The sequence below is a fragment of the Echinops telfairi genome, unplaced genomic scaffold (assembly GCF_000313985.2).
Source record: "Echinops telfairi isolate 266 unplaced genomic scaffold, ASM31398v2 ScPeMD7_3;HRSCAF=10, whole genome shotgun sequence".
Classification (NCBI taxonomy): Eukaryota; Metazoa; Chordata; class Mammalia; order Afrosoricida; family Tenrecidae; genus Echinops; species Echinops telfairi.
The window spans coordinates 36,568,782-36,583,328 of NW_022103899.1; the positions used below are offsets into that span (position 1 = coordinate 36,568,782).

At 41.8% G+C, this 14,547-nt stretch overlaps 1 protein-coding gene across 1 annotated transcript in view; it reads left to right on the plus strand.

Moving 5' to 3' along the window:
- Positions 1–14,547, plus strand: part of CPS1 (carbamoyl-phosphate synthase 1) — a 136,044-nt gene that overhangs the window by 98,098 nt on the left and 23,399 nt on the right. Inside the window, exons 23-27 of the mRNA XM_045296804.1 lie at positions 1,897–2,129; positions 8,036–8,230; positions 8,643–8,710; positions 11,089–11,164; positions 13,529–13,606. Of these exons, the coding sequence (XP_045152739.1) occupies positions 1,897–2,129; positions 8,036–8,230; positions 8,643–8,710; positions 11,089–11,164; positions 13,529–13,606 (650 nt within the window). The remainder of the gene's footprint in view (positions 1–1,896; positions 2,130–8,035; positions 8,231–8,642; positions 8,711–11,088; positions 11,165–13,528; positions 13,607–14,547) is intronic.

The following is a 14,547-nucleotide window of genomic DNA, read 5'->3' on the forward strand; positions in this document are numbered from 1 at the left end:
ATATTAACATTTCAAGATTTGATATTTAATAATGAAGTAAGATTTACAGCAGTTATAAGATAAGAGGGTAAGTAAAAAATATTGCTACAGAATTATCAGGACCTTTATTAAACAAAAATATCAAAAGTGAAGCTTGTGATTCACTTGACATGACATATTTTCCATGACATGGTTTCCAACCAGGTCTATCCATTTCTGAAGGGAATGTTCCCACTTCTTGAACCTTTCCCTGAAGGATTCTGTACTCTGATTTACAGGAAATCAAAATGGAGAGACATTGGTATTGGAGAGACATTGATTATGTTCTTTTAAAATTATCTATGAATTTGGAGAACAAAAAAATCAAAGAAGCAAGATTAAGGCCATAGGGCAAATTGGGGGTGATTGTCCCACAAAATTCTCATAAGACAGCCTTTGCTCCCCTTGAAGAAAGGGCAGATGCAGCATGGTTATGGGGGGAAATTCCTTAGCACACTTTCTTAATCTTTGCCTTAACAATGCAGTTTGGAATATTTTATAAACTTCATGAGGAGCTCCCTGATCATCTTATGTTCTTTGAGAAAATCTATCAAGATTATCTCTTTGGAATTTCCTCCCCCAAACAGTCACCATAATGCTCTGAGCTGACCTCTCTATCTCGAATTTAATTGGACCAGCAGATCCCTTTAGGAATCATTGTCTCAATGGGATTGATTTCAAGGCGTCCTAATGAGACTAAGACACATGTGTTATTGAGAGAACATGTCTTCAGCCATTCACTGATAAGAGACATGTTGAGGTGAGACATGTCGAATTTACAATAGTCCAGCACGTGCAGGAACTGGAACCGTGGTAGCAATATCTTCTGATGTACCCTCATAGATAGTTAAGTGTTGACAATGATATCAGTCAACAAGCATATTTAATATTTAGTGCCTGCAAGTTATTCTAATATGAGAATGCTAACATATATGACTGAAATGCATGCAGTTTTTGGTATTTTGAAACAATTTTAATTTAAATTTTACAATTCAGTAAATTCTTCTGAGCATGCCAGTTTATCATTCTTTGCCCAACTCTTGAAGTGAGCCCACAGTGTTTGCACTTTTAGCACCTTAGTTGTCTCTTGCCTCAATGCCCTGAACACTGCCACCAGCATCTACCCTTTTCTCGGGATCATTCTTCCTTTGTCTTCAAATTTTACTTAATTTATGAGCAAATCTACATTATTTTAGGATCCAAGATGGGCTAGCTGAGCTGATAATCAAGCATATGGATACCTGATAACATCCTATTATACTTAGGCAACATACCTAAGCATGAACTGGTAGGAGACAATGTCTTGCTGTAAAGATTAATATACGTCCCAGGATTTTCCGTTATGATGGCATCCCCTTAGAGGTGATATTTTAAGGCATTTAAGTTGCTCATACTTCAAGTTACTCCATCGAAGGCCACTCACGACGCACTGGTGGCCTAGCCAAGCTTTAACGGAGATGCTTGGAAAAGTCGGACTCTCCAGTCAATCCGGGTTTGTCAGAGCTGCCAGGCCCCTGAAGGGTCATGCAGCTTAGCCCACAGACAGCGGAGGAAGTGGGCGGACTAAGACCAGAACTCAACAATCTTTGTGTACAGAAATCAATGCGCTCCCCCTGCGTGTCTTGTCAGGAACTGAGGGTTGTGTTGTATCCTGGCAATGATTCCCCGTTAGCTATGGAGTTCACCACTTCCACCGTGGAGGTGACCTATCGCAGAGCGCAGCCTCTGAAACGCCAGCAGGCCGTCATTGCTTAAGCACTTCTGCTTTTCCCACTCCTACTGTAGCGTGTGCCTCCTGGGTTCGGATGTTCGATTTGAAGTTTTGGAAATTGAATAGGAGGGGCATTGACGTCCTCAGACGAGGCTGGCGGGCAATGCATTTCTCTAGTCACTTTGTGCCTCTCTTACCCGCTCTCACGCTCTCTGCAGGCAGCAGTGTGGAATTTGATTGGTGTGCTGTCTCCAGCATCCGCACGCTGAGACAGCTTGGCAAGAAGACCGTGGTGGTGAATTGCAACCCCGAAACTGTGAGCACGGACTTTGATGAATGCGACAAACTGTACTTTGAAGAGTTGTCCTTGGAGAGAATCCTAGACATCTACCATCAGGAGGTAAGGGGGCGAGGGGAAAAGACGAAGAGAAAAATATACAGGCAGAGCATACACTGTCTATAAGTATTCATGCATGTAGCTTTATATTTCTGCTGTATCCTGGCTTTTATTTTGTTGTTTTTATTCCAGCTTTATGTTTCAATTGCCTTTCGGGGAATGGACAGGCAGTGTCTTCTGGTGTTTCTTTTTGTAGCAAAGTTTAAAAAAAATAATCCCAGCCTTATATTTGGGGGGCCTGGCACAGAGTAATTAATTTTTATATGCAGCTCACTCCCCGCCCCCTGGCATCCCAACTTTACTGACAACTCTACTTGGCCCATGTGCCAGGCATTAAGTAACTAGTGCAAAACGGCTCCTCATACTTTTCTTACGGAATGATTTAATTGGTCATTTGGAGACATAATAAACAGCCTCCTTCAAGTTAACATGATATTGTTATTTAATGATGAATGGTTTCCGGAGGAGACAGGTCAGTTGTTCAAAACCAGGTGGTCATTGGTTTTCCGTTTAAGATCAAGAAGTACACTCCGCACGTCAGTTTCTTTACAGCCTTCCTTAGAGCGGCTCCTCTGTCCCTGAGTTGTGAGGTGCTGAGTCACTGTGGTTTCATATCATCCATCGGACGTTACCCTAAGTCTGAAGAAGCATTTAGATCAGTGGTTCTCAAACGGGTCGCCCCCCACAGGTCGAGAAACGCCGATTTAGATGATCTTATAATGAAACGTTTAATTACTTTCTTCTTTTACTTTTCAAATTTCCTCTGGCCTCACTATCATGCTTACCCATTGTTCACCTTTCAGCAATTTCTCTCAGATACATTTCAGTGGCTCACACATGACCAGGAACGCTACGCGCTGCTCCGAATCATCAGTTTTAGAACCCTCCCTAGTCCCCCGTCCCTGTCATTAATGGCTCACCACTCACCATCCCGGCCTCCTCCCTCCCCCCATCCCCAACCTTGGTCTAGTTGCTTTCTCTTTGGGATTGTTTATCCTGCCTATCTTTTATAGATAGACACCAAAAGAAAGAAGGTAAAAAAGACCATACAAATAATTGCAAGTGTGTTACCCTGAGCCGAGTAGAAAAGAATCTCTCTGTCAAACAGCAAGCAGGCCCTGTTATCATCCATCAGTCCAATCCCCCTTTCTTTCAGGCTTCAAATAGAGATATGTATTTTTCTAAATATCTAAATGTGTAATATGTGAATTATATATGTAAATACATAAAGAGAGGTGTATTTATATCTATCTTATATATATATGTAAATACAACAAGGAAGTAGAGAAACTTTGGGTTGCTACTTAAACCTTACCTCAGTACAAGAATGGTTTGTTCTAATAATGTGGCACCGTATGATACTTTCATGACAAGATCGTTAAAGATAAAATCTCATTTCAATAAGATAGGAAAATAGTCATCTATAACTCATCAAGGGTTTGTGAGGGAGGGTGGGCGGAGGAGGGCGGGGGAAGAAATGGGGAGCTGATATCAGGGACTCGAGTGGGAAGAGAATGCTTTGAAAATGATGATGGCAGCACGTGTGCAAATGTGCTTGAAACACTGGATGAATGTATGGATTGTGATAAGAGATGTAAGAGCCCCCAATAAAGTATTTAAAAAAAAGAAGAAGGAAATCACACGCCTGTATATATAGATAGATAGATAGATAGATAGATAGATAAAATGGGTGCATAAGCCAATGTGGTGAAGAAAGCTGATAGTTTCTGGCTTTTAAAAGATAGAGTCTTGTGAAGAGTTGTATGAGCCCTTAATAAAATGATTATTAAAAAAAAAGATAGAGTCTGAGCCCTTAAAGGCTTGAAGTTAAACAAACAGTCATCTAGCAGGGAAGCAACAAAGCCCACATGGAAGAAGCACACCAGTCTGTGTGAGCATGTGGTGTCAATGATAATCGGTATCAGAAGTTCAAAAACAAGCAATCAAATTGTCGTGGAGGAGTGTAGACATAGTGGAGACCCAACACCCACCTGTGAGATAATTGGACAGTCCCTCACATAAGAGCCACATAGAAGGCATGACATATCAGGGTGTGGTGTGGCACTGATGAAACACATAACTATCCTCTAGTTCTTTAATATTTCCTCCCCTTACTATCATGGTCTTTGTTTTACTCATTTATCTTGTTAGACCTGCATATGTTCATTTGTATAATTAAGTTCCCTTAATGCATAAAAGCCAAGATAGCTAACTCTTCAGAAACAATAATAGGAGCAATGATTCCATGAGGGCATGGGAAGGGGTGCAGGGGGGAAGGGGTTACTGAAAGCAATGATGACTGTATAATTCCACTTGAGGGGTATGAATAACAGAATTGTAGGTGAATTGATACATTGGAAGGCATAAGAGTTTAAATACTGACTCTCTACAAGATAAGTGACATGGGGAAGTCACTTGAATTTTCACTGAGAAACACAGTTTCTTTAGTTGTAAATTGGACATAGTAATGACTACCTCTTAAGAATACTGTAAAGGCTATATTAGGTAGTTCAGGATACTTACCATATATACTCAAGTATAAGCCAACCCGAATATCAGCCGAGGCACCTAATTTTACCACAAAAACTGCATTAAAAATGTTCTGGAAAACTTGGCTTATACACAAGTATATACGGTAGTTAAGTCCTCAATAACTAGTAACAGCTATTATTATTTCTCAGAAAGTCCTTAGCCTTAAAAATAGGAATTAGTTTCATAAAGCTACGCTGAAAAAATTAATGTATTTATTCATTAAAGTCCTTTTTATTCTCCTTTGAACTCCTATTTACTGTAATTGACTTCAATATTTATTCATAAATTGCTGCTTGTCCCTTAATTAAAAAAATACAATTTCAAGTGTTTACCCAAGAGAATTTTGCATGTAATTAATTGTTGAATTTGATATTATATCTCTGAAACTATAGTAAACATTGATAGTACAATAATAAGCAAATAAAAAGATTATTATAGTAAGAGAATAATTATTTTTCTTTTAAAAAAAAATTTGCAGGGTGGGGTGGCTCAAGAATAATTTTTTAAAAATCATTTTATTGGGGGCTTGTACAACTCTTATCAGAATCCACAGGTCCATCCATTGTATCAAGCATATTTGTATATTTGTTGCCCTCATCATTCTCAAAACATTTGCTTTCTACTTGAGCCCTTGGTATCAGCTCCTCATTTTCCCCTCCCTCCTGGCTCACCTCTCCTTCATGAACCCTTGCTAATTTATAAATTATTATTATTTTGTCATATCTTACATGTCCGATGTCTCCCTTCACCCACTTTTCTGTTGTCCGTTCCCCAGGAGGGAGGTTATATGTAGATCCTTGTAATTGGTTCCCCCTTTCTACCCCACCTTCCTTCCACCCTCCTGGTATCGCCACTCTCACCACTGGTCCTGAGGGGTTCATCTGTCCTGGATTCCCTGTTTCCAGTTTCTATCTGTACCAGTGTACATCTTCTGGTCTAGCCAGATATGTAAGGTAGAATTGGGATCATGATAGTGGGGGCGCAAAGAAGAAGCATTTAGGAATTAGAGGAAATTGTATGTTTCATCGTTGCTACATTGCACCCTGACTGGCTTGTCTCCTCCCCGTGACCCTTCTGTAAGGGGATGTCCAATTGCCTACAGATGGGCTTTTGGTCCCCAATCTGCACACCCCATCCTTCATAATGGTATGCTTTTTTAAGGAATAATTATTTTTAAAGATTTTTCAGAAAATGTATTTTGAACACATGTTAAAATGCTTATTAAGGATTTTGATGAGTTGTAAGAGCCCCAATAAAATGAATTAAAAAAAGTAACACAACATACCTTGTTACTTTGTAAGAAATACTAAAATTCTTAAAACATTAAAAATGCTGATTAAAAGTAGCAAAAGTATACTTATAAAAAGGAAGAACTATGAATTATTTCAGGTACTGTTTGCAATACATTCCATTACAAGGTACTTATCTAGGCAAATATATATATATATATTTTTTTTCTTCCTACAGAGACAATATTTTGTCCCTTAAAGAGTATTTCAGCAGGCTTTAAAATAATGATAAAATATGTTTGACATATGACAATCCATTCAGCATTTTGACCAAAATTCATCAGTTTGTCATCCTGGGAAACATAAAGTATGCCAAGATCCATGCATCAAATTACAACATTTTGTGATAAGAGTCTCAGTTTTGTATAGTATATTTCAAACCGAACCCACTGCCACTGATTCATTGCTGAGAAGCAATAACCCTAGAGGGCAGGGTAGAACCGCCCCTGTGAGTTTCAGAGACTGTCACTCTTTGCAGGAGTAAAAAGCCCCATCTTTCTCCCAAGGAGTGGCTGGTGGCCTTGAACTGCTGACCTTGCATATCCCAGCCTAATGCTTAACCACTGATCCACCCCGGCTTTTTTTGTATCATATATAAGACTTTTCATAGTCTCTTTTGTTTAATTTACTTAGTGAGAAGCCTGGTAGCATAACAGCTAAAGCAGTCAGATGCTAACTGAAAGGTGACCAGTTCATACTCACCAGCTGCCCCACATGAGACCAATGTGGCAGTATATTTCTTAAAAGATTTACAATCTTTGAAACCCTATGGGGCAGTTCTACTCTGTCTTCTAAGATTGCTGTGTGTCAGAATCAACGTGACAGCAGTGGGTCGAGGAATCTACATAAAGAACTTATGACATGGCTTAGTATTAGTAATACTACTTAGTATTACTACATGGCTAAGGTTACAGACAAGAAAATAGAATCTCAGAGGGAGAGTCACACAGGGAACCAAGTTAGGAAGGGAATTCTATTTCCAAATGCTAATTCTCAGCACCCCCACTGACTTGTCCATAGTATTCAAACCATGTTTTTATGGTAACCCAAAATAGGCGATTCAATTTTGAATCAGGGATTACTATATTCATCAAACATCAAAATTTGGGCTAAATATTTGGGAGCTGCTTATCAAACAAATGGGAAGATACTAGAAAGTAAGATCAGTTTGGGAGTACCTTACAGAAGTGTTGAGGTAGCAGTCAAAGGTGGAGGCTTGGGATTACATGATCTCAATGGAAGGGGAGGTATAAACTGTAATGATTAGAGTTTAGATAGGAGAGAGGAAAGAAGCAGAAGTTAAGGATGGTGTTCAGCATAGAATCCTGGGGGCACGATGGTAAACGCAGGGCTGCTAACAGGCTCTGTAGGAGCAAGACCCACCAGTCTCCTTCCCAGGAAAACCCTTTGGGGCAGTTCTATTCCATTAACACATGGGTTTTCCATGAGCCAACAGCCTCTGTGGTGCTCAACAACAGCAGACATGGGAATTTGCTAATGGGAAGAGACACAGTTAGGACACTGAGTAGAGTGATCTTCTGGGTGATAAGACTGAGTAGTCCTTATTTTCCAGAGGTCTGTCTTTCAACGTTAGCATCTAACTCACATTCTTGAGGCAATGAGAGCCTTTGGAGAACTGAGTCAGGGGTGATTTGGTGAAGAAATTTGTAGGTTTGATTCATCTAAATGTGAAGTTGAGTGTGGGGCAGAAGAAGACAGGGAATCGAGTGTGGGAAGAAGAAATTGGTCTACATTGAGGGGATTTCTGCCATATTCCAACAATTAAATTATTATCATGAAAATTGCATGATAAAATATTCATTGGATCTATGGCCTTGTTCTAAGTACCTTCTCTGCAAGAGTCATATGTGGTCTCTGTGTGTGGTTTCAAGCCTTGCGTACCTTTCGTACCTGGCTGGAAAGTCCGAGCGGTGGCATCTATGTGGCATCATTCAGTGCTCTCCATTGAAGAGAGAGATGAGAGTATCAGTGTCATGACCAAAAGGAGGGAGATTGAGTCAGTAGTCGCACAGTGACCCAGCCCAGGAGAAGTTGCGCTGACAGCTGATGTTGTGGATGTCTTTGTAGGCCTGTGGTGGTTGCATCATATCTGTTGGGGGCCAGATTCCAAACAACCTGGCCGTCCCTCTGTACAAGAATGGAGTCAAGATCATGGGCACGAGCCCTCTACAGATTGACAGGGCTGAAGACCGCTCCATGTTCTCTGCTGTCTTGGATGAGCTGAAGGTGGCTCAGGCCCCATGGAAAGCTGTCAATACGTTGGTAAGGAGAGCAACACACGTCTGTTTTTAATATTCTCTTTTGAAGAGTTGTAACCTGAATGTTAACTGCTGAGATGTTAACTACAGGGCAACTGGAATGCATTATACTTAGTGAGTTCACTTTAAAGCTGCTGTGTTTTCATGATTGTAGTTAAATGCTGGTTATAAATTGATAGGAGTATCCTCATTAAGATTCAGACAAGGAAAAGAAGTTCAAACTATTTTTGAACTAGGTTTGATATTTAGAATTAGAAACGAGGAATTTTATGTATTTCAATGTCCAATTTACATTTTAATGGTGTCTTTGGAGAGAAAGAATAAAGAGTGGGTTACCGCTTGATCTGAAGATTCTGTTCTGCATTCTGATGGCATGTTCTTAGCTAGTCACACGTTTTGTTGTTTCTCTTCATTAGAACGAGGCGCTGGAATTTGCAAACTCCGTGGGCTACCCCTGCTTGTTGAGGCCTTCATATGTTTTGAGGTAACATTTTGTTCTCCAAAACACTGATTTAAAAATCCGATGACAGGGAACTGTATGTGGTATGCGAATAACAGCAGGCTATGGTATATAATGATTTGTAAGTCCATCAGACAGTCCCCAGCTAGTCACAGTCAGATGGAGGATCTTCCTTCATGGTAAGGCTTTCCCATCAGGAGATGACAGGATGAAGATACTGCAGTCCAACATCTGGAAACAGGCCTCAGGGCATCTGTTTGCCAAACAGCAAGATCGTTGTACATCAGAGAACGGGACAATGTGTAACACAACCTGAGCTATCCCTCCCTGGTATCTGTTTTCTGATACTCAGCACAGCAGCACCTGCTAAGGGTGCTTCTGGCTTGAAATTCTGAGCGTATGGGTCCTTTTTGAAAATAGACACATGAAAATGGGGAGGGATGTGGGCAAACCAACATTACCAAACTCACTGCCATAGAGTCAATGCTGAATCATAGCGACCCTATAGAAAAGGCTAGAACTGCCCTTGTGGGTTTCTGAGACTGTTGCTCTTTCCAGGGAGTAGAAAGCCTCCTCCTTCTCCTTAGTGACTAGGTGTTCCAAACTGCTGCCTTTGCAGTGAGCAGCCCTCCATGTAACCCCTGTGACACCAGGCTCCCTTTGAGGTCATATTTGGAAACAAACAAATTATAATGGCGAGGACATGGTCAGTGAGGGTCTTTTAGATTAAACTTTGAAACCAAGTTGTCTCATCAAAGGCGAAGTTGTGAATTATCACTTATTCTCCTTAGACATAGCTGCATGTAAAGAACAACTTCAATGATCAGGGGATAATAAGTGTAATGCAATTAACTGTGCACAATTTGTAAGTGTAAATGGAATCTGAGCTAGATAATGCAATATTTCAAAATGAAGTAGATAACTTTTTTATTTATGGCATTTTATGTACACTACAGTCTAATTCAACTACTTTGAGATATGCGTGCCTTGTTTAAGTGTACAATGTACTGATTTAAACGATGCACACATTTAAGGGAGGGCTGCAGAACTCAGGTTTGCTTTTCAACCCCCTGGCTCATACACTGAACTGTCAGCCCTACTGGCCTTCCTCTCGTGAAAAGATGAAGCAATTGAACAACCTTTATGCAGAAGTAGAAAGTAAACTCCTTCTTCCCCATCTCCTCCCCTCTTCTTTAATTGCTCCTTTTTTCTTGCCCTCCCATCTCACGGTGAAACTGTGAATTCCGAGTAAATCGATTTGAGATATCATTCTCTATCAGGTACTTAGAAGGAAGGACACATTGAGTACATTTCAGTTAGCAACTACACATTACATTTATAAATGTTCCTAAGGGGAAAAAACCCAAAACCAAAACATGATTTGGCAACCCAGTTGGGTTGGAAGACTGACCCGATTCGATGGTGGTTTGAGATCAATGCTAGGTAGTAAGGAATTCTGAGGAAATAGCATTAGCGAAATACGGTCCTGGACCGGAACCTGTTACGATGTAAGAATGACCTGAAATAGTTGATTCTTGATTACCACTGTTGATCACTGGGAAAGGGATCACCTTAGAGGGTCCTGGACTGAATGGGAGAACAATGTGGAACAAAACTCAAAATCACAAAGAAGACCGGACTTTGCACAGAGACAAAGAAGACCCCTGACACGACGGCTCTTGGTCATCCTCTGAGCCGGAACTGAACTCCTCGCCCAGGCTCAGCTTTCAGCCAAACAGCACACAGGTCTAGAAGGTCAACAATAACACCAGGAAGGCGCAGATTGCTGAGAGCAATCGACCATCTGAAATTAAAAATGAAAAGTGGGGTGGTGGCAGCGGGTAGCACTTGCACAGGGACAACCCTGTCAACGGCAGGAAGGGGCAAAAGGGTAGGGAAGACTCAGTGGGAAGCCCAGCCAGGGAATGAGGCGCTGTCATCTCATGATGACTGCCACCTGCGACAGGAAACAAAGGCGTCTGAATTGTTGAAGAGAAAACTGATAGGTTGGGTAAGCCTTCACCCACACCACAATAGAAAGTGAAAATGGAGAGCTCCTTCAAAAAAGAAAGAAAGCAGGAAAGGCCAGGAACTAATAGAGGTAAAAGAATAAGTTAGCCGGAGCAAACCTGGGGGAAATACACTGTCTACAACTACCAGGATTCTCTGGGGCTGTTACCCAAACCTAATTCCCACCTTCTCCCCCCACCTCCAGAAGCCTTTTACTCAGGCTGATTGTCCTGGTGGGTAAACAGAGTCAGGTCTCAATGTAGAAGAAGGCATTGTCTTCTTCAGCAGGACTGAACCTGGAGGTGACCTGCAATCAGTCACGTCTAGTAGGTTTTTTCTTTGAAGCCTAAATGAAACTGACCGGTTTGCTTTTTTTCCTTCTTCCCCCGCAGTGGGTCTGCCATGAATGTGGTGTTCACCGAGGACGAGATGAAGAAATTCCTAGAGGAGGCCACTCGAGTCTCGCAGGTAGTGTCCAATGTCCTCCCTGAGACTTCCACCTCTTCTGGTGATTGCCACTCTGTTGGGTGCCGGCTTTCTTCTCCAGCGATGGAATAATTTGTTAGGACAGATTTCCTTTTCTTCATCCACCTACTAGTCTCCTACACAGGGAAACGAGAAAGCTCAAAAGCATTCAGTTTTGTTGAGAAACGTAGGGCTATTGGAAGAAGGTCAACAATAACAAAAGAGTCAGATGCCTTCAAATCCCTTTCTCTGCCCATGAAGTAGGTGCTGCCCCAATTAATCCTCAGATTCCCAGCCTTGGGGGCTGCCCAAGCAGACTCGTCATTAGCAAGGGAAAGCTCTCCTGATTGTTAATTCTCACACCTGGGGACTTTGCAGGGTTAATATGAAGTCCCCTCGCCTCACTCAGCTATTGATTTTGCGGGGTACATTTCATCTGCGAGTTAATAAAAATGTTTATAATTTTGTGGCGACTTCACCACCTTCCTCCACTGCCTCCAGCTTTTCTTTTTCTCCTCTGGCGTTACCTCGGTGTGATCCACTTAAGACTTACCCAGTGGGGTTATTGATCTGCAGACCATGCACTGCAGAGGATAAAAGAAAGGCTTTTCTTTTAAAAGCTTCCAAAAGCTAGTGGAGGGTGGGGGTCGGGGGTTGGGCATGTATGGAGGAACAAGTCCCAGAGAAGAGTTTGAAGTTAGCGGGCTGGAGCTGGGGGCAGGGGGTCGGCTGAAGCATGGCACCAGAGCCATTTCAAAGAGGACATAAGAGTGCGGCTGTTTCTACACCCCTGAAGCCAGATCCCCTTTCTGTGGATATTATGAGCAGGGAAGAGTGTGTAGAAAGGTAGAGTGAGAAAAGGCAGAGTATTGAAAAAAGAAAAGCAAGCGAGTTTTGGATTTACTCTCGTCTGGAAGTCAGATAACTGAAGAGGAATCATGACTGCATTCTTAGAGAGGCACCGGCCAGGTTCTCCTCTCTGTCATTCCCAGCCAGCAGGTCTGAGCAGCCAACTCTAGACCCACCTGGTATCATTGAAGTGACGCGTCAGGTGTCCTCTCCTCTCTGCACGGGACCCTGAACCTTGTAGGGGCTCAACTCAGCAAATAGCTTTAAGAATCCCCCCCGCTTTTGCTCCTTGCCTATGGGTAGCACACGCACGGCAGCACACTTTTGTAAGAGGATGGTCCATTGGAATATTTTCTGGCTCAAGGCCTCCCACATCCAACTGTGGCACAGTGTGGGCTATCCATGGGAGCCTCAAAAAGTGGATGGAAAAATCTAATTGAACGGCAATGGAAACGATCCAAGATACTTTCCTAGTGTCACCTGAAATAAAATGAAGCTGCAGGAAAACCTGCCCCCATTAATCACTACTTAAGTAGTCGTTCATATTGAAAAGGAGAAAGGGCTCTGAGTCGAATTCAACCTCACGACACTATTGGACAAAATGAAACCACCCCACAGAGTTTCCAAAACTTCGAACCTTTAGGGATTACAGATGCTGTAGGGAGCTGCTGGCAGGTGCTCACTACCAATCTTTCCCTTAGCAGCCAATCTGAGTCATCTGACCACCAGAGCACGCCCTGGTCACATCTAGCATCTGCTATGTGAGGATCATAGGAAGCCTTATGGTGCTGTCAGGCAAGCATTGGGTTGCTACCCACAAAGTCAGCTGTTCCAACCCACCCTCCTCTCTGTTGAAGGAAGATGAGGCTATCTGCTCTCTTCAAGATTTAAAGCCGTACGATCCCTATGCAGGGCCACTGTGAGTCAGAAACAACTCATTGGCAGTGGGTTTGAGGTTTATATGAGTGTGAGAGCAGCCCTTTCAGTATCGAGGGTTATACTTTATTTGTGGGCACACCCAGTGCCCATCTGCGGTGATAACTGGCACTGCCTCACCCTGCTCTCTTCGCGGTATACTGGGAGCCTTTCAGTGAGCAAGCAGGAGCCCTGATGGCGGGGCGGTTATGCCTTGGGCTGCTAACCCCAAAGTCAGCCCCCCTAACAAAACCAGAGAGAGGGATTGATTTTGGAAGTGGAGAAGAAAACCCATACTCTTTCCAAAGCCTAATCCCTCTCCTTTCGAAGTCGCCTGGAGGCCTACACTTGAGATTTCAAAATTCATGTTCAGCCCACTCAACACTCACAGTTGGAAAATAATGCCTGCCTCACTGTCAACAGAAAACAAAACCAAAACTTGTTTGTGTATAAAAGAGACTGGGTCATTGTTTTACATAGTGTGATTCGCAGGAAGGCTTGTGCTTAGATTGCTATTGTATTTATGTAAATGCATAACTTAGTTGACACCCTAGGAGCCATTTCAGCTAAAATTTCATCCTTTCTATTTTTTTGTACTGACAGGAACACCCAGTGGTGCTGACAAAATTTATTGAGGGCGCCCGGGAAGTAGAGATGGATGCTGTTGGCAAAGATGGAAGGGTAAGTGCTTTATCTCCTTCATATCCACTCTACCTTCCCATGAATTTATTTTTCTTAGTAATGTGGAAACATAACACGGGTTAGAAGTCACGATTTCCTTAAACCAGGCTCTACCCATACTAGAGAAGCCTAGCTATACACACATAGTTTACTGGCAAGTTTGTTGATGTGTCATGGGGACCATATTTCCTGTGTTTCATACTATCAGAATTCGCCTTTGATGATATTGAAAATTAATTTTCATCCTGTACGCATAATTCTTTTTGAATAGATTTTTCTACCTCATTTTCTTTTGTCTGTTTTCCCTTTTATGTTTCAATGACTATTAGAAAAACATCTAATGCTTTTCTTTCTGAAGTTCCTAATTGAATCTCTGGTTTTTCTTCGGTCTTGATTTCCCACCCTCCCCACCCCTTTTTTATTGGGTTAATAAAGGCAACAGCAAACAGTAGGGTAGATGAGGATACTAAAATTGGCTTTGCACATCACATCTTTTATTGTTAATACAATGAATACCTTTAACTTCAGGCAGGAATGAAGATGTGAAGAATGTTTTTCTTCAGTTTGCTAATGCTGTTAATAAGGCATGTATTTGTGATTTATCTCGAAATAATGAAAGTTATGTTTTAGGAGGTCCTTGTTGTTTTATCTGCCTTAAAGAAAAATAAAAATGTTAGCCTTCATCTCCTACTTTGTAAGAACTTCAAAGCATGACTGAAAGTGTCAAAATTTTTTTTTCTGGTTTTCCAGATGAGCAGTTCAAAGTGGCCCCCCCTTTTAATGTAATGGTGTCTTATTACCACAGAATCATATCATTCTTGAGTTGAAGCCTCTCTAGAGATTATGCAGTACAACCCTCTCTCCCACTACCCCAATAGAAAGTGCAGGAATATCTGTTTAAAGAGAGCAAAAAGAGTTATAAGATCCTGCATTATAGTTTG